Source organism: Seriola aureovittata, chromosome 9 (genome assembly GCF_021018895.1).
Source record: "Seriola aureovittata isolate HTS-2021-v1 ecotype China chromosome 9, ASM2101889v1, whole genome shotgun sequence".
In the NCBI taxonomy this organism is placed as follows: Eukaryota; Metazoa; Chordata; class Actinopteri; order Carangiformes; family Carangidae; genus Seriola; species Seriola aureovittata.
In genome coordinates, this window is record NC_079372.1 from 9,039,004 (window position 1) to 9,062,931 (window position 23,928).

At 45.4% G+C, this 23,928-nt stretch overlaps 1 protein-coding gene across 6 annotated transcripts in view; it reads left to right on the forward strand.

Moving 5' to 3' along the window:
- zbtb46 (zinc finger and BTB domain containing 46) overlaps positions 1-23,928 on the forward strand; it is a 68,519-nt gene that overhangs the window by 28,312 nt on the left and 16,279 nt on the right. For 5 of the 6 annotated variants that reach the window (XM_056384486.1, XM_056384484.1, XM_056384483.1 and 2 more), the window contains 3 exons: positions 16,745-17,026; positions 21,949-22,295; positions 23,821-23,863. In XM_056384486.1, the coding sequence (XP_056240461.1) occupies positions 16,745-17,026; positions 21,949-22,295; positions 23,821-23,863 (672 nt within the window). The remainder of the gene's footprint in view (positions 1-16,744; positions 17,027-21,948; positions 22,296-23,820; positions 23,864-23,928) is intronic. The other variant, XM_056384488.1, reaches the window with a different exon arrangement.

Sequence of the window (23,928 nt, forward strand, 5' to 3'; positions counted from 1 at the left end):
CACACACACACACACACACCACACACACACACACACACACACACACCACACACACTCTTCTGAGAGTTGTGATGGAGGACTCGAAAACTGTTCTGTCCCCCTTTTTTCATCTTTCTGTCTTTCTCTCTCATGTCAACCTCCTGGTCGGCCCCCACTAAATTAAAAAGAAAAAAAGTTCCATTATCACCGTGGAAACCAATCATTTCTCACCGCCCACCAGCCATCTTTGTCATATGACCTCACATCCTGCTGGACATTATGGGCAGTCCACCAGCTAAAAGCCCCTCTTCCTACTCCACAACGCCATCACACCACACCACACACACAGACACACACACACACACACACACACACACATTCACACAATTTTTCACACTCTTGCTGTCTGTCTTTTTCTCTTGCAGCACTCCCTCTCTCTCTCTCTCAGTTCTCAATACTGACACCTGCTCTATTTATAATTCTCTGGCTTTAAAAGAGCCATTTTGGACAGGAAACTGCCCCCTCCCCACTCCTGACCGTGGCTTTTTTCCAAAATGTCAACACCCCCCACTTCTCCACCTCCTGCCCCTGGAACAGGCCCGGAGAAAGATTGCTGGGTGGAGAAGAGGAGGAGGAGGAGGAGTGTGTATATGTGTTTGTGGGGGTTAAAGATTAGCCATCCCTCCCTGAGTGCACCTGGGTTGGGCCCATGTGTGTGCTTTAGTCAGCCATGGCCCACACACATACTGTACACACTCACCCACTAGCTTGCACACAAGTATATAAACACATGCATGCATAACACCTGCAAATAAAATATGTGTAATCCTACATTTCACTTCAGATGTATGTGGTTAAACTCTGTCTATACACACACACACACACACACACACACACACACACACACACACACACACACACATCACTTGGCATTGATCGCTCCAGTCTAAGAATTAAACTACCCAGAATGCATCCTGACAGGATGTCCTGTTGGCACAGCGTACGGGTGGGTGGGTCAGGAGGTTTCTGTGGTTGAACATTCACAGCAGTACCCCTCCACAGCTAAAAACCCACCCCTACACACCGACACACTTCAAACATACCCCAAATGTGCTGTACACAGATATATTAATGGTTGCGGTTTACTTTATAGGTCAAACATTCCACCTCAGACACACACACTCCTATATATTCAAGCACACCCAACAGCCCCTATAACTCAGCTCTGTAACTCTTTCTATAACTCAGGTATTTATTCTAATGCTCAATTCCATCTATAAAAGAAGATGATACCTGGGGGACCACATGTCTTTACTTACCTGCTTACTTTCCAAAATATGTCTAAAAACATCGACACTACCCAAATCCTGGTGAAAACTTATTTTTAAGATACCATTAATACCAACTATTATTATTTTTTACTTCCTCAGAGAGTTTGAGTAGTAAGTGGTGCATAATCAGCAATCCATTTCGTGTTTTTTTTCCCCCCATTTGGTTTTCACTCTCTGCCACTGGAAGCATTGTTGAAGCCACGTGTTTTCAATGTGTGACCCTGTGTGCCCTCCCTCAGACAAAACTGAGACACCTGTGTTCCCCTTTATCTTACTTTGATTAGCAGGATAATCATGCTCTACGTTTTAGGAGTACCGTTTCCATAATACTTTGGGAGGTGTAAACAGGAAGTGGGCCTATAATTTTGCCATGGTATTAGCTGTGGGCTAAAACCTGTTTTATGGCCTATTTATGTTTTTATTTTTGGCAAATTGGCATCATTAAAAGCATGCTGAATTAGCTATTTGCAGTTGCTGTTGTGTATATACCCATGGCTGTACAGACAACTATCCCTGGATTATTTTAATACTGAAGAAAACTTAAAAATGTGATGATTCTCAGGCAAGCTCTGGAGTTATAAGGATGTTTCTTTTTTCTATGTTACAAAACGAATTCACTGACATTGTATTGGACAATGGAAATAATGATATCCAAAGAAAGTGTAAGTCACACTAAACCTAAAAATATGTTTATCACATATGTATGTGTGTTCAGATTGAACTGAGTTATTACTCCAAGAAGGAGTATGACTTTTGATACAAATTTCAGCATCAGGCTCTAGTTTTTCCTCACGGGACATATCTCAGTCTGGGCCCCTCCTTCAACCCTCCCCTCACATTTTGAAAATCCATTGGTTCCCAATCTGGGGGTCAGAGATGAATAACAGGAAGGGAAAGGTAAAATTAGGTTAACTTTTTCAGACTTTTCCCTTTTTGTTTGTGCACTGTTGGATCATTTTATCTCCTCAAGCCTCAGTAAAGAATTCAAATAAAACAGTGTCAGAAGGAAAAATCAGTCTGATTGAACTGGTCACAAGCTGTTGAACCTGTGATGAGCAGTCATAGTTTTATTTTAAGGGGTCTAAAGCCAAAACGTTTGGTAACCTCTGATCTCAGGTTATCATATGCTTTGCCTACTGTAAACTGCAGTGATCAGTGTCCTGTTGCAGGAGCAGACATGGCAACCTTTGGATGCCTTGGGGCCTAAAACCTTGTGAAAATTGCTTCTTTAAAAAAAAAAAAAAAAAAAAGTCAAGGTATTATCATGGAAAATCTTTACGAAAAAAGAAAAACCGATGAGCCTTACGTGTGAGGGAGGCCGCCTCCTCTTCAGTGGGAGATCCATCTCTTTTGGAGATATGAGATGGAGATGTGATGTGAGTTAAGATGCCTCTCTCCTCCAGTGATCTGATAGCCAGTAATGGGCCCTGTAGCCGTGAGCCTGGCAGCACTGCTCACTGTGGCTTATGTGTCACACTGTACCCAGCATTCACCAAGAGTTAGTCGAGCACAAGCAGCCGGGATATTGAGACTATTTAAGAGTGTGTGTGTGTGTGTGTGTGTGTGTGTGTGTGAGAGAGAGAGAGAGGCAGACATATACAGTGGCAGACTGACTGACTGGCTGACTGACAAGGAGAAGCAGAAACGGTAACTTTTGTGAAGAGTTTAACCTTAAAAAAGAAATTGCTTCACAGTAAGCTCATGGCTGGATCTGTGTTCTCTTTTTCTCTCATTTTCAGTCAACCTGAAGTTCCCCTTTCCCGGTCTGTTTATTTTAGAAAGGTGGCTTTGTTCTATTTACCGTACCCACTCCCTCTGCGGCCTCTACCCCCATCAGCGTCAGACCAGTTAGAAAAGGGGAGCGAGAAGGAGGAGGAGGAGGAGGAGAGGAGGAGGAGGTGGGGGAGACGAGGGTGGGTGCATGATGTTTGGACAAACGGACAACCCGAACAGGATATAGAGGTCTACAGCCTGTGGGTGTGTCGGTTTGGCCGAGGCACAGCCAGCACACAAACACACACACACACACGTGCACACACACACACGTACACACAATCGTGGGAGTGTTCCCGCTGGAGGGCAAAGTCTCCCTTCCTCTTATACATTCATTCTCTCCTTTTCCCTCCTTCCCCTCATTCCCCCTTTTCGCCGTCACACCCCTCCACACCTCCTTCCTTTTAGACCTCTCTTTCTCATTCATCCCTCATTCCTTCTCTTGTGACAACCCCCCCTCGAAAAGAGGAAAAAAGAAAGTGTTAAAGATACAGAAGAGTTGGCCAACAGCAATGAGAAACTAGGAGGGAGAGGCCAAAATCACCACAGGGGACAATTATGGCTTGGGCTGTGTACATACAAGAGTGTGTGTGTGTATTTGTGTGTGGTTCTTTTTGGGTTTGATAGTTATAGAGGCGTTGAAGACAGTCCTGGAAGCCACTATCTGTCCTTCACAACTATTTGTCCCCTCCTTCTCTCCTCTATCCCTCCTTCCCTCTGTCTGTTTGGACCTTCCTTTCCATCCAGTCAGTTCACACTGTCACTTCTGTTTTCACTCATCACATACACTGGAGCTACGGTCGCTCCTTGTGTACAGTATGGTTGTGTGTGTGTGGGTGTGTGTGTTGTTTCACGTTGAGTATATGGGCTCAAATAAAGACAGGGCTGTGAGTTAAACTTCCTCTTCATCAGTAGGATCTGCATCTGTTTATTAGTTGTGTAAAACTGGAACTTCCAGGTTTTGTTCTAAAAGTAAGAAATCTACTTCACAGTCACACTGACATTTGTAATAATGCAAAAGACTAAAAATCCCCACATAACTTTTCTCAGCTGTATGTCATATGATTGACTGCATTTGTCTAGAATGGGATGTTTTTTGAGCAAAACGTTGTTGCCACTTTGATTGTTGTGTTTTTAGCGGCCTTGAACGAACACCATTTCCCACAAAGACAAGACCTTCATGGGTTACAGGTCACCAACTTGACCAGACTGAGACCAGTCGAGAGTGAGCTATGAAAATGGACTCACCAGACATGGCTTTTATAATAGCACACCTTCTTACCTTTTCTTTAAAGCAGTTAAACTCAATATTTCTATATTAACAATGTGACAGTGTGAAAGGGGTCACTCAGAGTGATGAAGAATTACCACCTGACTCTGCAGTTCCCTTCAGCTCCGTGGAGCTTTTTAGCATCTTGCAGCTCAGTGTTTGGTTTTTTTTCAGGCCACAACTGTACTGTCTTGGTTCACTCTGGCTGCTCTGATGTTTCACTGAAAACATCTGTTTTAAGTGAAAAAGCTCTAAAAGCCCACTCTACCTTTCTTGCCCTGTACCAGTGGCAGACAGACAAAAGTTAGCAAAGAGCTGGTGAACATAGTGGAGCATTAAGCTGCTGCACAGCCAGGTATTTCCCTCAGGAAAGTAAGCGGATAGCAAAAACATTTCTAAACAGAGAGTGAATATTGGACTTACAGTTTGCCTTGAACACAACTCCAAATGAATGCTAATGTTGCTCAGTGTCTGCTGAATGTGTAAATAGGCAACTCTTCGCTAACAAGTTCGCCATATCACCTCAAAAGTTGATAATAGTGTATGTCAGTGTTGTGTTGTGTCCACTGCTCCGATGAGGCAAAAAACAAAAAAAGTTTTTGCAAGTTGAAAGACTTTCCCAAAGGCTTCTAAAGAGGCAAATACACAAGGAATGATACGTGTGAAACATGACGACTTATAACACGCACATTGACAAACTGAAAACATTGTGGGAGGTGTAGTTTCTTGAATAGATTCTTCAATTCTTGTTCAGCTTTTTTGAAATCAGAATAGGTTCACATTTTTAAAGCAACTTCTGTATTACACAGTCATTTAGCTCAGAATTATGTTTCGCTCTCTCTGAAAGACAGATGAAAGAATTGAACAGAGACTGCATTGAGTTACAGAAGCTGGAACAGCAGCCAGCCCGGCGTTGACGTCAGGACTTTAGCTTTCTCCTGTTTAATTCTGCTCTTTGTTGTTAAAGATGATTCATAAAAGGAGGCCAAACTCTCCTTTGTTTCCCGACTCTCCCCCAACCCCTTTGCCCCAGTTCACCTGCCTGCCTGCTCGTACTCCTCATTGTTTCCACCTCCCTCCACCTCTCTCCCTCCAGCTCTTTCCTCCTCACTACCCTCATATAATCAAGCAGCGGCATGCAAAGAATAACTTCATCTTGATCTCCTTTCCACTCTCTCTATCTGTCTTCACCCCCCATCCCTCTTCCTCGTAAGTCAGTATCTCTGAATCTAAAATGGGTCATGGGCTCGTTTCAGGTGGGACCTCCCACAACAGGGGTGCCCGTAGGTTTTTTTTTTTTATTAACACTAATTCCCCAGTTGAGACTACACCTGACCTGAGTGGAAAAAAAAAAAAAAACTTTGAGGGGGCCTCATGTGAATTCAGAGTGAGTGAGAGACTCCTTCAGTGGTGGAAGGTGATGGCTGTTCAGAAAAGTAAAAGAGGACTTTAGAGTTTGTTCTAAGAGTGTGTGTGTGTGTGGGTGTGGGTGTGGGAATGCATATGAGACAGATAGAGACAGACAGACAGAGAGTGTGTATTTGCATGTGTATATGGTGTAATTGTCTGTGACCCTGGCAGGTTTTTTCTTTTTTCTTTTCGTGGTTAGACCGTTTGGCCTTCCCATAGTTGCTCCAGCCTCAGAGACATCCAGCTTCAAGGTTTAAACTGTGTTTCTGTGTGTAGACGTGTGTGTGTGTGTGTGTGTATTGCAGGAGAGGGGAAAGGGAGCAATGGGGGTTAGAGGTGGATTTGATAGCGCTGGACACCCAGGCCTCTTTGCCCCCTCCACTGTACCCCTCCATACTTCTCTGTTCAGACTTTGATAAGTGGAGCCGGAGTCTGTGGGGGTCAGGGATTCCTGTCTGGCACAAACACGCACATACACATTGAAACACACACACGCACTGGGATCCGCCCGCTCTACATTCCTGTGTCCGACTAAGGAAGCAGCCTAGCCGTCTTCCCCTCCACTCCCAAATTATCCCCTTCTCCTAAAGTCACTGCATACTTATCACACGCCTCTCTACCTCTCTCTTCCATTCTGACTCATACATACCTCCTCTATCTACCATGTTTTCGTCCTCGCCATCCCTCCGCTGAGAACGCTGCAAACAGCACATTGATTCATCTAGTAGTGAATTGTAAAATGTTGTATTAGAGTGATCTGCCAGTACAGTGAGATGATGTCACCTTTTTGCAGTGCGAATCACGTTAAAAAAAACAAAACAAAACAAACATGGTTGAGTTGTGATTTGTACACCAGAAACTGCACAGGAGATATTGGAATTATATAGCCAGATATTTCATATTATAGGAAGAGTAAAATTCAGGAACATAAGCTCAGATTTTTTCTGCTGCTCAACTGTCCCTCTGTCCCAGTGGGGGGTTGTATTTGATCACTAACTGCTCACCTTTTTTTTTTTCAGTTCTTTGCTCATTGCTTGAACTCATATACTCTCAACTTTTTCCCTTTGCCCCATCTCTCTCTTTCATCCTCTTATCGCTCCCTCTTTTCTCTCCCTCCCCTTTTGCTATCTGATTCTGTTTATATCTTTTGCCCCTTTCTCTCCCTCCCTCCCTGTATTCCTCCCTCCCTTTCTGGGGTGTGTTACAGGGGTTAGGAAGAGGTCATGTGGTCTCACGCTGCCCTTCTCTCTAATGGCTTCTTAATGAGAGAGTCAGAGAGAGAAGCAGGGAGAGGAGCGGTTTCGAGAAGCGGGGTGAGATATCAGCAGTTCTGCTTAGGGCACTGACTCTCCCTCTGTGTATGCGTGCATGTGAGGCTGTGTGTACAGTATTTGTGCATGTGTATTCATGTGCCTGCACTATTTGACTGACCCCTTGCTCCATGTCGAGCCCTTTCTGAGCTCTATGTTCCTCTCCGGGGAAAGAGGAAATGACACGTTTGTAGCCTTGAATAAGCACCGGGGCTCGTCACACGCACTGTCCACTGGGTCTGGCTCGGGGTGGGTGGGAGATGATGCGGAGGTGAGGGATAAGGAGGGGTGTGTGTGTGTGTGTGTGTGTCTGTGTGTCTGTGTGTGTGTGTGTGTGTTGGGGGAGCCTGCTCTTTAATTTGCACAGCTTCTGCTGATTTGATCATAAGCAATTAATCTCAGTGGTTCAGCTCAGCTGCAGTGGGGGAAGAGAAGATGAACAGTCCTCTATAGTCTGCATCCCTCGCTGTGGTTTGAGCCTCTGTTCATACACTGTTCTTACCTCTCATACTCATATCATAGAGGGGCCATGCTGTGGCAACTGTGTCTCTCTTGTCACACATGATATCCCCCTGCAGAACAGAGCGGTTTCCCTAGTAATTTTTGGATTTGCAGACAAATATTGCTTTCAAATCTCCAGCTCCAATGTCTAAAAATGTCAGTGTGTTTGAAAGGGTTTTCATGAGCCCTGAGGTCATGAAAAACATTCATCACTTACAGCAATTTGTAAGGTAAATCAAATCACAATCAAAACTAATAGAATCAAACTTGGATTCACATGATCCGTGGGCACCATCAGCTCCACATTGGCTGCCGCTGCCAGAACTCTGATTATAAAGCAGCGTCAAACGAGGTCGTCTTCTATTTCAGTGGCATCTTCACAGGCTTTGGACTGCTGAGAGGCTCACGGAGTGCTTTGAGGTTCAAGGTCCAGATCCGTCCTGCCCTGATCTTGACACCCGTCCAACTTTTATCAGCTCAGGAGTGACACAGATCTCCACTGATCCACTAACATTAAGCTCACAGCTTGCACAGGTTTTGCTCCCTCATCCACGTCTCATTTGTCTCACTTCCTTCCTCTGTTTAACCCTTTGCTCCGTTCCCTCTTTTTGACCTACACATCTGCGCACGACAAACACTGCAACTCGTTCCTTCACTCTCCCTCTCTGGCCAGCCTCTCTGCCAGTTTTCCATCTCCCTCTATCTCCCTCGCCCTTGCTTTTCCTCTCCATGGCACCGTACTCCTCCCATGCTGAGGCCAGAGCTCTCTCCATTGTTGGAGGCAGGTTGCCAAGGATACAAGCACAGAGAGGCACAGTCTTAATGTTATGAGATGGGAGAGATGAGCAGAGAGAGGGGGCAATAGCCTCTCTGGTCACTGGGCAGCCCGACAACAACGCTAATGCTCTCCAGAGAACATGTAACACCCCCTGCTAACCGCTCAGTGGAGTGTCCCTCTGTGAACAGAGTACAGTGACATTGACTGTCTGTAGAGGAACCTCTTGTACTGGTCATCTTCTCTCCGCTCACCTGTTGTGATTGTAGTGAATGATTGTGTGTCTTCACATCTTGTGTTTTCTGTCAGGCTGCGACTTGATGGGGGGGGCTCTCGAGAGGTCGGCCTACGAAGCCGTTTATTCATCTTAGCAAAAGTCCGACAAAGTCAGATAATGAAAACTGAAAAATATTTGAGGGTATTGGAATTTTTCAAAGGTCTTGTTTTTGTTGTACACTGACAGATTTCGTGATGCTGAACATTTGCGAAGAGCAAAAATTTCTATCTAAGACAGTCACCTTTGTTGTTTAGTTCTATCTGATTCTAAATGTGGGAAAAATCCTGAATGCTTTGGCGAACTCACTACATAACAAAATGCTTAGGTGTAAGTAAGTTGAAGCATCAAATATATAGGAAGGAGGACTCTGCAAACTTAATTCCAATTAAAGTATTTAACGACAAAAGAAGATTTTGGTCGCTAGAACTTGATTTGTCTTGAAAATCGGATGAAATAATAAGCATCAAGAGTCAGAAGCACAATTTCACTGCCCTCACTGGTGGAAAGGTTCAAGTCTGTCTTGCCTCTGACCGCACCCAACAGTGATGTCACAATGTCCTGGAGTACATTAAGGAAAGAAGAGAATTTAAATACCTGGAGGTCAGGAAAAAACAATTTCTCAAGGGGTGTTGAGGGTTTAAAAACAAACAATAAGGAATTGTCACACGCCCTTATATACTTGAATGAATGCTAATACAAACAGCAGATAGATGCACACATGGTTCTGTACATGCGTGTGCTCATACATTTTTTGTAGGCGTAATTTACATCACACAGTTGAGGTGTCAAATGGAGATTTTTGTGCTTAATGAGCAAAATAAAAACCGTTTTCCCCTCACCAATGTCTGCTTCACATTTGAATTTCATGCGTCTTAACATGTGCTTTATCTCATTTATGGTTTCATCATCTGCTGCAGAACATCCAGATGGAAATATTTTGATCTTGCCAACTTTGTTTGCTTGTTAAACTCGTCTTAAATTCATTTCCAGGGAGCAGTAAGAAGTAATTCTGGCTAGGTTGCCTCTGAGCCTCTGAGCTGGTCAGTGTGAGTCGAGGAGTGTGTTAACCCACACACCAATAAGCCACGGGCTCTGTACAGCATCCCCACCCAGAGTCATGGTCGTTTTCCTCCTCCTCTTTCCGTTATCCCTCGTTTCAACCTCTCTCTCCCACCTCACCCTTCAAACACGACCCTGGACCGGACTGGACGGGGCCTTTGGGCTCGTGCCCGCTCACCAGTTCCTCCGCTGTGCATAAAGCCAAGACATAACCTCTCTCTCTCTCTCAATCTCTCCATCGCTCTCCCTCTTTGCTTTTAGCACAAAGCCCTGCGTGTCTGCCTTCCTTCCCCACCCAGCATTCTTTCCCCATGCAGACCTCTCCCCCGCTCTCTCTCTCTCTCTCTCTCTCTCTCTCTCTGTGTCGACTTCCCTCTTACCCGCCAACTCGCTCAGCCTCACCCTACCTTTCATTAGCCCACTCTTTATCTCACACACTCACTCGGCTCGCTCTCTCCCCCTCCACTCTCCTATCTCTCCTGCTTTTACACTGCCTCTACTCTCTCTCTCTCTCTCTCTCATTTTCTCTCTCCCCCCCCCCTCAGTTGCTTCGGCTTTTGTTTCTGATATGTCTTCATTTATTCCTCTCTCCCTCTCTTTCCCAGCTGACCCTATTATTTTTATATTCTCTCTCCCTCTGCCATCACTCCCCCTCTCTCGCTCTCTCTCTCTACCTCTCTCTCTCTACCTCCCTCCCACTCTTCACAGTCCCTCTAAGCTGCATTAACTCCCCAGATTACCTTGAGCCCTGCAATCCTCCATCCCCCACGCACTCACCCGCTCCCTCTTTCCCTCCCTTCCTTCACTCATTCACTTGCTCACTCTGAGTACGTCCGCACCATGGCGGCTAATTTTGAAAACGAAAAAGACTTTTCAACCCTTTTCCAAGAAACACTTCAACAACAGGAAAACAGATGAATCTGGTCTTTGTCGTACTCTTTCGGACAGAAAACAACAAAACTCTGCATCATTGCCAACATGTCTCCATGATTATCTATTTATATTTATATATTTATTTTCATGTTTCTGGTGTCAGACATCTGAATGAGCATAAAATAGCGATTTGATCCCAGATCATGGCTTTATTTTAACCAGGGGAACAATAAATCTTGCACTGCTGTGCTGAGATGTCACTATCACTATCTTATGATCACAAAGTCATCTGCCAGGTTGAACACAAATACTAATAGCAACCCTTGTATTGTGAGATAATATACTATACTATATTAAAATGAGTCATCACAGAGATGGTTTCAGGTGAGAGTTGTCTGTATCCACACTAAGGCTTGTGATATACTTTTAAACATGCGGCCACAGTGCCAGAGCAGTCACATAATTGCCTGTGTACTTTGTGTGCCAATGAAAGATTTAAAAAATTTGGCCAACTTTGACACTCAGATTGACACCAGTGAACAATAGCAATCCATCCTTACGGTGCCGCCCTTTGAGGGAACCAAAAAAACTGAAGAGTTTTAAAAATGGAGAGGCTGTCGTAGCTTATTAGCTTTGTTTCGCCATCCGCTTGTGTTTATCTTCCTCTGTTAGAGTAAACTGCTCTACTAAAGAGTTTGCAGACAGTTATGAGACAATGGTAGAAATGCATTTTAAACTGACTCAACTCTGTGAACTTATTTTCCCATTAGCAACCAAGCAAATCCACTTGTTGACCAAAAAGTAGCGACCAGGCCAGCTCATCCCTGGCTATCACAGTAATGTCTTGGTGACACCGGAGGAGCTTTTGTAATGGATGCTATATTGTTAATTAGGTAATGGTAGAAAAAGCAGCAGCAGGCTTCTTCTCTTGACATACTGCCCCCACTGTCTGTTTGTGTAACTGCATCTTGTAGCCTTGCCGTCTCGATGTCGACCAGAGCGCAGAGAGAAAGATGCATTTTCAAATTTAGCTGGCTTTATACCGTAGACGCACTCTCAAACACTCACTTGCTCACCCCCACCGGCACCACCCACCCTCCCTCCCACAGCCTCTGTAACTTCCCCCTCACCTCTCCTCGCTCCCCCTTCACTCACCCTCCCACCCACACTCCATCACCCCACCGACCACCTCTCACCCCACCACTCTTGCAATCGCTGTGCTCCTCTTCTCTTCTCTCCTCTCCTCTCCTCCCCTCCACCCACACTCTCTCTTTTTCTCCGAGCCCCCAGCAGTACCACCATCACCACCAGCACCATCATCTCTCTCTCTCTCTCTCTCTCTCTCTCTCGCTCTCTCTCTCTCTTCCCTGTCCTTTACCACTCTTTTCCCTCTGTCCCTCCCTGCTCTAAAGCCTTCAGGCTCTGCTTGATTTATGCTTGCCCTCCCTATCCACACAAACCCCACCACCACCATCACCACCACCCACCCTTCCCTATCTCTCCTGGAGGTTGTGGCCCGGCTAGTCCCTAAAAACAACAGAGAGAGAGCAAGTAAGGGAGAGGAAGACAGACAGAGAGAGAGAGAGAGAGAATAACAACCTCTTTTACTTTCCATCCTCCCTCCTTTTTAACCCAGCATTTTTTTCATTCCCCTCTCCCACACTGCTTTTTAAATTGCCTCTGAATTCTTGAGCTGTTTTAGTGCCTCACTCCCCCTTCTCGGCTGAAATTACTTTTTTACCCTCTCAAACTCTGGCATGCTGAGGAAGCAAGTTCTACCTTCCCTCCCCTCTTTGTCCACGCGAGGACAAACACGCACTAATCACACGTACAGTGTGTGGAGCTGTTTGTGAGAAAAAAAAAAAGGTGAAGGAGAGACTTTCATTTTCCCGTTTGGAAGCATGTCGCTGTAATGTCGCATAGACAATACGCCGAGCAGCAGGGTCTTGTGACAACACGGCTCTTGTAATGCCTTGTCCTTTTCAACCTCAGGCTGGCTGAGCCATTAACCAGGCCGAGTTGGGGCAAGGCTTCTTTCTGAGTCTTTCTCTGTCGCACGCACGCACGCACACACATACACGTACGCACACACATACATACACACAAAGAGACACAGTGAGAGAGTCTTTCTCCTTTGTTTGCACTTCCATACTCAAACATGCACACAAGCCCTACTTTCTTCTTGACAGCTCTCTTGTGGTCGACAAGCCTCAGTAACTCGTTGCTTAACCACCCTGGACTTTTTCTCTCCATTGTGTTTGGCTACTGTCTCTGGTGATTTGAAGGCGTGGTGTGTTGTGTTGTGTGCGTGAGCGTGTGTGACTGGAGGTGTTAAAGGAGTGTGTCCACCAACAGACATGTCATGTGTGCATGTGCAAATAGTGGATGAAAATCCAGTTCATGTTGCTCATCCTATCTATCAAAAACCTGTATTTTTATGGGAAATGAAAACTCCCTCACACAACAGAGTGTTTGGCTTCATTTGGAGGCAAAGGAGGCTTATGTTGAAACACACACACACACACACACACACACACACACGCAGACACACTCCTTGAGCACAATCAGAACAGAAGATCAGAGGTCAAACTGGGTCAGCTGACCCTTCCCTCCCTTTTCAGACCTTCTCTCTCCTCCTCTTTACTGCGTCAAAGCGCGCTCTCCAATAACACAACTCCCCTTGTGAAACACACACTCACACACTTCACTCACATATATACAGTGCAGCCTCCAACCACAGCACATAAAACTGTATCTTCTATCCATTAGCTGTAACTCTCTCAATGGTTTATAAATGCAGTATCCCTCACAACACATTTGAAGTATAGTTCAACACACACATCTTTCATTCCAAGGCAAGTCTTATTCCGCCTTTGCTTTTTCCCACTCAAGCCCCCACATAGCTTGCAGCATCGCTCACGCGCTCACACACACACACACACACACATTCACACACACACACACACACACACACACACAAACTCAAACATGAACAAAGAGAACCACCATTTCCACATATTTGTCTCTCCTTTTAAAAGGGGGTTTGATTTAGCATAAATGTTGAAGCCAAGGGTGCCCGGCTACCATGGCAACCAAATTAAACGGAGGATCTCTTCAGAAAGCAGAAATCTAAATTATTCGGACTCTTTTATGAAGGGGAAAATGAAAATTCCCTTCACTGTACAGAGACCACTGCACTGTAAAGGCAAAAGAAAGGAGGGGGAAAAAAATGAGGAAAATGCTATTGTTTTTTTGTATCTGACCATGCAGTTCAAAGGCGTACCATGCCATTGAAATTCATAGGTTGTCTCATGACAACCAGTACGTTAACACTCAGCATATGTGCACAAAGGAATGATGTAACCGCAGTGTCTCTAAAACTCCAGATAAACCCATTGCCTCTGAAAGACACTACAATACGTGTATCTACAAATCCTCAGTGAAACCCGGCACACGTATGATGAAATCCATAAGCTGCGTGCATGGGATTAGGTGCGACTGTTTCTGGTGTGGTAAATGATTTTATCTGTTGGAACAGGATGAGGTTTAAGTAACACACCATCTACGTAGGGCCGATAAAGCTTACATAAGTGAAGGAGGATTATGTACTATATTCCGATTATTTGGTGCGGAAGCCTGTTTGTGGTCAGCTGAATACTAATTTCTAATATCTCACGCTTAGTCCCGGAAATATGGATAAATCCCCAGAAAGCGGGATACTGTATGTTGCTCAATGGAGTGTGTCAGCAGGACACGGAGAGAATCCTTTGCTAATGTGTAAAACATATATTAAAATATATATAAAAAAAACAAAAACAAAAGTCAGAAATTGTACTGTTTCTGCAGGGAAATCACGAGGCAATCACATTTCCATAACTCTGCCATTTAAATCTGCAGCGTGTGACTGAGGCGTTATTACTGTATGACTGTGAGGAGGGTGGACATGTTACATCTGTAGATGCATGTGTCCAGGGGATGCTGGGAAAAGTGGTCAGGGGTCATTCACTCGTCCAATGAACAGATGAGTGGAGGGAGATGGGGGTCAGAGGTGACCCTCTTTTCTCTCTCTCCTTCGCTTCCTCTCCTTCCATTTGTGTGCCTCTCCTTTCTCCATATACGTGTATGCGTGCGTGTGTTTGTGCGTGTGTGTGTGTGTTTGTTGTTGGCCAACAGCAGATCTATGTTATTGATTGACTCCTGTGGCTGCTGGGCTGCCCACTGAAGGAGGGGGCAGAGCTCTAATGAATTCCTGCACCTTATGCCCCTTGCGCCAACCCCTACACCCCCTCCTTAATTAACTTTGTTTGTGTGTGTGCGGGTGGGGTGGGGGTGTGCGTGGATGCATGCATGTGTGTTTTGTGTGTATCTTCTGTGCTTCCTCCACAGCTCAACACCCCCGCTTTTACACTCCCCTGCCTTTTTTCCTTTCTCTTTCTCTTTCCACCCTGTCCGTGCCTCCTCTCTTCTTCCTTCATTTCTCCTACTTTATCTCCTCTTTTTATATCCTTCCTCTGCGTCTGCTTAGTAGTTTGAAGGCTGCTGATGACTTCGTATGTGTGTCACTCTTATCTGTCACGCCCCATCTCCATCCCCGCGTCCTCAATATCTCACTCGCATCTCTGCACCTTTCAGATCTATGCGTGTATGTGCATACGGAGTGTGTATCCATCCATCTGATCTGTGATCATTTATCTATACTGGGCATGAAAAATGACTGACAGTGTGTGTGTGTGTCTGTGTGAGTGAGTGTGTGAGAGAGAGAGAGAGAGAGAGAGACAGAGTGGTCAACATTGACCCGGTAGACTGTGAAGAGGCTGTATACCCATCGGTATTCCAGACGTGGAGGCAAACTACTGTCTCTGTCACCTTGACTCCCCCTGCAGCAGACGAGCACTGGGCTGCACAGGAAACACTTAGCACTACCTGACTGTAGTTAAAATGGACAATAGGGCTATTTTGCTCTCCTGCTCCTATTTTCCTTTTTTCACTTTCTTTCTCCTTCGCTTTTCCGACCGTTCCTGTTCTCCGTGCCCCCGCATCACCCCTGTTTCTGTCTTCACTTTGTTTATTCCCCATTAGCTTTAAGTGTGAATTCAGCTGTCACTGCATGGGCTTTGTGGAACAGTAAGCTTATATATTAGGATGTCAGAGGGTTTCTGTCCAGAACAATCACACATAATTATGCACACACCCCCCTTAAGGCGACTCACATGTCTGCATTAGTGCTCAGAAGTCTGTGTGTGTGTGTGTGTTTGTTTTAGGTGTAGACAAGCCATTCTTTCAAAGTCTCTAAGTCGGTGATGTGCGTGGTGTGTATTTTTGTCTAAGTCTTTGTTAGAGAAAGCAACCTGTCATCAGTTAAATGTCAATTAGGAGGCAATGGAAGTGTGTTTGTGTGTCTGTATTTGCCTGTGTGCATGTGTGAGTGTTGAGCGGAGCCGTCGTCGGCAGTGTGGTCTGACAGTCTTGTAGATCTACAGTGGATCCTCCAGCGACATGTCTACTGCTGACAGCTTTTCCACTCACTCTGCTTTCAACGACACTGACGGCTAAACACACACGCAGACATGATGCACACACGCGTACACACACACACACACACACACACATCACGTCTGTGTGTCTGCCCTTCTCTCTCTCGCTCTCTCTCTCTCTCACTGTCTCTTTATGATCTCCCTGTATTTTTGTTGACTGGTGATGATGAGGTATGTTAGGGAGTCGAGGAGAGAGAGATGAATCAGAGCGATGACGTGTTGGTAGTCGCTACCGAAAACACTGGGTGTAAATGATGACTCGACTGAGAGATTTGAAAGAATTGGTTTAATATGGTGGTGTTGGGGTGGGGGGGTGGGGGGGGTATTTTCACTCAAGCTGTTATCGCTGCCGGGTGAAACCCTTAGATCAACAAAATGAGTACAATGATCTGGATTTCTGTAGTTTGACCACCATCCCTTTATATCCCCTTTGAGAGGGTTTCACAAATCCAAGATTGGCAGGATTTTCAGCCAATGGAGAAGCATGTCATCCCTCAAATTAAGTCGAAACAGTGCTGTGTGAAATGTTTTGAGGCATTGTCCCGTACCGCCTCCTTGAATTTCCCTGCTTTAGTTTCATTGTCAGTCAGCAATAGCTGCAGAAGGACAGAGGAGCCTCACCCATCTTCTGTTACTTCATCCCTATCTTCAGGGGCAGACGTGACCGAACCCAACAGCTCAGACAGCCGCGGTGAACGCCTCGACTTCTTCCTCAAACAGGAAGAGGCTCTCACCGCAGAGCCCGGCTTCATGGGTCCCAACGAATCGGAGGAGGCCGGGGGAGGAGCCGTGGGTGGAACCATCTCATCCGTAGCCAATCTGAAGGCGGCGCTGATGAGTAAGAACAGCCTGCTGTCGCTGCGGGCTGAGATGATGGGAGATGATAACCCCCTGCTCTACGAGTACCTGCCCAAAGGAGGACACTCCCTGTCGTGTAAGTCACTGTTTACTAACACTGTGCTCACACTGATCATTAACACACACTTACACCCAACCAGCCACACATCTCATCATAACTTACAAGTCAAGTATACACAAACCTACTCGTGTGTCTTTTTTGAGTACCTGCTCATATGGTCACCTGTGAGACTTAAAACATACAGGCTTGACCGCTTTTGACATGAGTGTCCTCTGCTGCAGAGTATTTTCCCTCATCAGCCACTGTATTTGGATAACACTGAATGCATGCTTGCATGTGTGTGTGTGTGTGTGTGTGTGTGTGTGTGTGTGTGTGTGCGTGTGTGTGTGTGTGTGTGTGTGTGTGTGTGTGTGTGTGTGCGCGCGTGCGCGCGTGCGCGCGGTACCACTTGAGTGTAACGAGATTGTGTGGCAATGCCAGTGATGAATAGTCAGCGGTGACTCAGTGAGAGAACATTTTGCTGGGATCGCTGTTGCTGTCGTGAGAAAATTTGTTTGGTTTTATGTGACAGTTTCTTTGTGCGTATCAGTGGCTCTACGGCTGTTTCACAGCAGCAAAGTAACACAACAGAACTGCAGCAACTGTTCACATATTAGTTTCTTACTGAACTGCAGCACCAAAAGTGATGAAGAGCTTTGCTGTACTCAACTACGGAATAAACCTCTGCTTGCTGTTAAAAGCTTCTCCAGAATAAAGAGTATTTCTTTAAAATTGGACCTCTGAAAACATAATTTTACAATAGAAAAATGTGATGTCGTGTGAGATAAAACAGATTACAACAAGCTGTAAAACCTTAAGGTATACTCAAGTATTTATTTACTGTACAATTTACTTCTTTTGTCATTATGAATGACTGTTCAAACTATATTTGAATAATTGTATGTTTTTATGTTAAGCCTTCCTCCATTCTTTGAATGATATTTAAATATCCCAACGGAGAAAAACTCACCATAAATGTTCCAATCAATGCCTCCACTTAATGAAGAATAAATCATTTTCTAATCACATCGATAATAGATCAATACACGTGCTTAACTGCGCTTAATTTGTCCACGTTAACAGGAGAATTTGTTCTTCATTTTTATTTGTTTGTTTCCTCAACTTTTTTTTGCCTTCAGTGAAGGTGTTAAACTGTCAGTGTGTCTACGATACATGTGTGTATCTCTGAGTGTGTGTGTGTGTGTATGTGTGTGTGTGTGTGTGTGTGTGTGTGTGTGTCTGTGTGAGCGTATATTTGCTTGAGACCATGTCCGCGAGGGCACATTCGTTTGTGTGACTCTTGTATTTGTGTTTCTTTGCTTTTACTGGCTAGTAATTGGATCTTTTGTCCCGAGCTCTGCCTGTCTTTGTGAGCGGAAGAAAAGCAGAGGAAGGGTACAACTCCAAGCCTAGTCATGCCTTTTGAGTTGAGCCCCACTCACCTACAAAATAAAAGACAGAGCCAAGACTGAATAGACCAAAACACACATTCAAAATTGCACATACGGGCATGTGCTCGCGCACGCACGCCACATCACATCACCCCTTTTGTGTAAGTGTTAAGTGTGTGGGATTGAGATGTTTCTGTTGGCTTAAAGAGGAGAATCAGATGCTGTCACAGCACAGATAGGCAGCCTCACAAGCTCCAGAAAAGAGAGGAGGCTTTTTGATACACACTCACACTTTACAGATACACTCAGCCTTGACTATATGAATAGGAGATTTGGAGAATTCAGAGAATGTTAATCATTTGCTCCCTGCTTGGAAAAAAAAAATTGTTGAATGAGTATTATAGCTGTATTTCAGTTGTCGCCAAAGAAACCTTGGGGAGGTTTTTGGTTAGCCAAACCCTATTTTGAATTCCCTGCACAATAGGGGTTGGGGAAATAGGCTTGTCATGATGGCCAACAACCTCCCCTCCCTCCTTGGGTCTGCCCCTGTGTCTAAATGAGGACAAAAAATAAACAAACACCGTACCTCAGATTACTGGGCGGAGGATAAGTCTGCCTAGTGTGACAGATCGTTGCTCCCTGCTTCCCTCCCTCCATTCAGTCCTCTTTCCCCTCCTCCTCTTCTCCTCCCTGCTTCTCCTTCACCCCTGCTTAACATCCTTCCTGTCCTTTTTTCCCTCCTGTACTCCCCCTCACCCCATCCCTCCCTCCCTCCTTCCCTCCATCTATTTCTCCTTCACCCTTCCTTAACACTCATCCCTCACACTCTCCCTCACTCCCTCCCCTTCTGGCCGGCTCCTTCAGTGCCTCTGTATTTGTTTCACTCCTGTCTCTTTTCCCCCTTCTTTTACTTCAGCCGTGGTGCATCAAAGTATGTTGGTTTAAAATCCTGGGAAAGTATTGATCTAGGTAGAGAGGAGGTAGAGCAAGGTCACCTGGCCCAATTCAAGAGAGATCACTGAATACTAGCAAAAGGCCTTGACATAGAGTTTCTTTCTCCCTCTCCCTCCCTCTTCCTCTTTCTCTTATCCTCTCTTTTCCGTATAAGTGTTTTTAATAAAAAAAATTTTCTCCATAAGATTCATACATCCAAAATCGGACCAAACTTTAGAATCTGTGTTCTACGGTTTAACCACTCTCTCTTTACATTGAGTAATTCAAACCGAGGCCGACCGCCGCCTTGTTTACGGGGCAGGCAATTCAAATGCACGGCTGCTCTCTTTACCATCCTTTGCATGGGTCACTGATTACATCCTCCTAGCATGTCATGGAATGCAAAAATACAGTGGAACCAGTCCGTATGTCAATCAGCCTCCTGAATCCAATTAAGATCATTTGGATTTGGCCCTGTTACCCCTCTGTGCGTCACACAATCAATGCCAGACAATGGATTTTGCCGGACCATCCCTGCGCACCTGTCCACACTGCCACCGCGTACCGTCTGTAAAGAACATCCAATTAACTATCGGGATCATACTGACATTATTGAACTTTTCTCCCCACTGCCTGCTCTCATCACTTCACATGTACTTTTGAAAATTGACTCACCCTGTACAGTAGCTCCCAGCGGCTCCATGATTTTAACACAAATTCTGAAGGAAGAGACTTTTCAGTTTTAAAATTTGGATTGTACATGGCATCGTTCATACCCTCTACCTCTCTATTTTAAATACAAGAGGAGAGGAGGAACAGTGAGGGTCAATGTAAAGGCAAATATTGATACAGGAGATGGAAATAACATCAATCTGGTCATGGGATCCTTCCATTAAAGGTGACCTAAACCACTTTATATATAAACCTTTTGGATTTGCTGGCACTTTTCCAAACACCTCTTACCTGCAGGAGATACATACAGTACCTGAAACATGGATCCATATCCAGGTTTACCTTTTTTCATCATATTTTATACAACAATAAAAAGAGTGTAAAAACTGCCTGGGGGGTTTTGCGAACAGGGCGTCATTAGGCCTTTTTGCCATCGAGTCATGGAGAACCCCAATCCTATCTGGCTATTTATTCCTAACCTGACTTACCAAGTTTTAGTTGATTGGCTACTGGCAGCTGGTCAGTCACCTTACAGTAACTGGTTTCCTAAAGCCTAAACAGACCTAATAAGTCTTGGCCCTGTTCTGATAGCAGCAGCAGCAGCAGCAGCAGCAGGAGGAGAGGACACAGGTTGTGTCTTAGTGTTAACGTAATTCAGTTACTCTACATTACTGTATTTTTCCTCTTTCTATTTCTTTTGCTCCTGTTGCTGCACAGTGAGTCAGCTTGCTGTTATTTGTATTCTTTACAGCCAGACACGACAGAAATATTAACTCAGCGAGACAAGATTGCAAAAATTTACAGGCGACTGTTGGAATTCTTCAAGAGGCCTGAACCAACACTGTTTAACCCATTCGACGCAGATATTCCATGATAGTCCTTCCCTGATGAAGTTACCTTCTGCTAGGACATTTGTCAATGAGCTGCTATCTCTCACCTGTAGCTCATCCCTTTACTCTTCTGTCTTCATTTTCTTCCTCCCTGTTAATGTTGTTCCTCCTGTTACTGCCGGGGGTGAGGAAGAAGAGATGGGGAGTTAAGCATTTGTGTGTGTTCTCAGTAAGTGGGAGTGGGGAGTGTCGGGCGCGGTAGTTTAACATTCCAGGAATCCGTCCACGGTCGAGCCTCATGGTTGTGTGATTCTGTCCGTTGTGCAGAGGAGGGCAATGAATGGCTAACCCACTGCATAACTCTGGAGACATTCCCCAAAACGCTGCCCACACTCACACATACTCAAACACACACACACACACACACACACACACACACACACACACACACACACACACACCGAAATAACCTGCAATACATTATACTTTGATTAATATGCACGATAATAAAAAGAGATGCACTCTCAGCACCAGCTAATGGTGATATTAATGTAGCAGAAAAAGCGCTTGTGTGAATAGTTATAGAGAGCTAAAGGCTCTGTAAGAAATTCCAAATTCTTTATCCAGCGTGCCTTAACTTGTTGCTGGTAAACATCTTACATGGTCGATATAGTCGTCCTTTACCCTGCGTGCACAAAAAGTCTTCACTTGAGCTGCAGGATGGCTCCTGTCCAAAACAACCTCCCTCCACACTACAGAAGATCCTCAAGCCCCCTCTCCTTATATGCATTTTACTTGCTCACACAGCACATGCACACTCTCTCACAAAACACACACATGCTGCCATCCTCTGCGCACGCATGTGGGTGGAAGGAGAAGGAGAGCAGAGGAGCGAAAGAAAAAGAGAGAGAAAGAGAGAAGAGAAGCCCTAACCCTTTCCCCTCGGCTGGTGGAAAGTGAAACTTCAGAGTTTTTCTTCCTCCCCCTCTCCATAGTGTTTGATAGTGTAGCACTGGCAGCCTCTGTGTGCCCCCCTGCCCACTCTCTCCCGTTGTGTTCTGGTGGCCAGCTGCTAGCAGAGTTGCAGTTGTACGTGAGTGGGTGGGTGAGACTCGTTTCCTGTGCTCCTCAGGGCTCCGCTCCAACAACTACTGCAGCACGCTCCGGCCAGGGGCCACGGGGGCCACTATTCATAACAAACAGGGGGCTGGCTCCTCTCCTCCTCCTCCTCCTCCCCCTCTTCCTCTTCTTCCTCCTCATCTTCCGCCATCACCACTACCACTACCGCCATCATTGTCATCGTCATCAACATCGGCATACTGCCCACCCACTCAACCCACGCCACTGCTCCCCTCTGAGCCTCGGCCCCTGGAGGCCCCCGGTCTGCGGGCTGGGGTATCCCCGCTGCGCTCAGAAGGGTTGGACATCATGCAAGTGGAAGAGTCCCCTGAGGGCCCGGTGCCCTCCACCTTGCCTGAGGTAAGCACACAGAGCCTGGCTCCGCTCCAGGGCGGAGGCTGCTCTCTGGGTACTGCTCCTCCAGTCGGATAAAAGTTTGATCCATGTAAAAACGAGTGGAGGGGAGGGTCCAGGGGGCAGTTTCACCCTGCTTCCGCAAACGCACTAAGGGGGGTTGAGAGGTGACAGAGAGTAGAAAGTGACTGGTGACGTGGTCAGGGGTGTGGGTGGGGTAGGTGGGGCTCTGGGTTAATGGGGTTATTTTTCATCATTGGAAAGTCTTTTTCCTTTTTCTTTTTTTTTTTTCTTTTTTTTTTTACGCACAACCACATCATCTCTCAACCCCTCTCTGTATCTCATTCTCTGTGTGGAATCTGGCATATTTCCTGCTACACTGAAGAAGAAACACTGTCTGTCTGTTTTCTTTTGTTTGTCTTTCTTTTCCGTATGATTTGTTTGCTTTCTCTTCCTTTCAGATGTCCAGTTCTTCACTCCTGTCTCACTTTTCAAATACTCTTTTAATATAGCTAGACCAGATTTCACCTTCGAGCCTGCAGTCTTTGCTCGGCATTAGCGGTAATGTGGCAATATAGTGGTTAGATTAGAGATGACACATCTGGTCACAATGGCAGTGTGTGCTTAGATATGGCAGATAACGGGCAAGGTAGTGAGATGAGACTGAGTAGAATCAATACTAGTAGACAATGAGAGGTTTGCTCTCACAGCCCAGGAAATTGTTTGTTCTGCACGGTGTGTGTGTGTGTGTGTGTGCGCGAGTGTGTGGGTGTGTGTGTGTGTGAACATGGCAGTATGAGCATGTGTGGATGTGAGTTTTGTGCCAGTCTGTGTATGTGTGTGTGTGTGTGTGTACGCTGTGTGTGCGGGTGAGCATTTAGGAGCAGCATTTGATTTCAGTGGACCTGCCTCCCAACAAGCCTCCCTATCTCTACGGACAAGCCATCTGTTTGCCCAGTGCACTGTGTTCTGTTCTTGGAGAGGAGGAGGAGGAGGAGGAGGAGGAGGAGGAGGAGTGTAGGGGCCGAGGAAATGGGTGGGGGTGAAGGAATGGCACGAGCGTGAAGTAGATGGAGGAAGGATACAGATCAGATGGGATGTAGAAAGGAAAAGAAAGTGGGGATGGGTGTTTGTTGCACCTTGCTAACATCTAAGTGGGGGTTGAACATATGAATAACAGAAAGATAATATTATTAATACTGTAGATCAACCTAAGTGCTGATTCTGTGTCTCATAGGACAGCTCTAGCACCCAGGAACTGTCAGATATTTACTGTACAAGACTTTTTCTGTGTTTGCGTGCTTATCTCTGACAATTTATCTGTCTTTAAATCATGCTGACCTGTCGTTCCTCGTCTTTTTTCCTTTTTCTGTTTTCATGTCTTTGTTTCTCTGTGTTTCTCACATGTGTGTGAAAAAAGGTTGTCTTCACAGCTTGTCTCACCTGCCTGCCTCCTGCATGCCCAGACAATATTCCATACAGCCGGTATAAATCTGTGCGTGTGACATAACGAGATGCTTTGTGTTTACAGGAGGGCATAAAAGACGAAGAAGACATGAAAGAATACAGCGCAGGTATGGTTTAGGCTTTAAGAGTTGAAGTATGTCATGTCTAGACAACTTAAGAGAGAGTTTTTGTG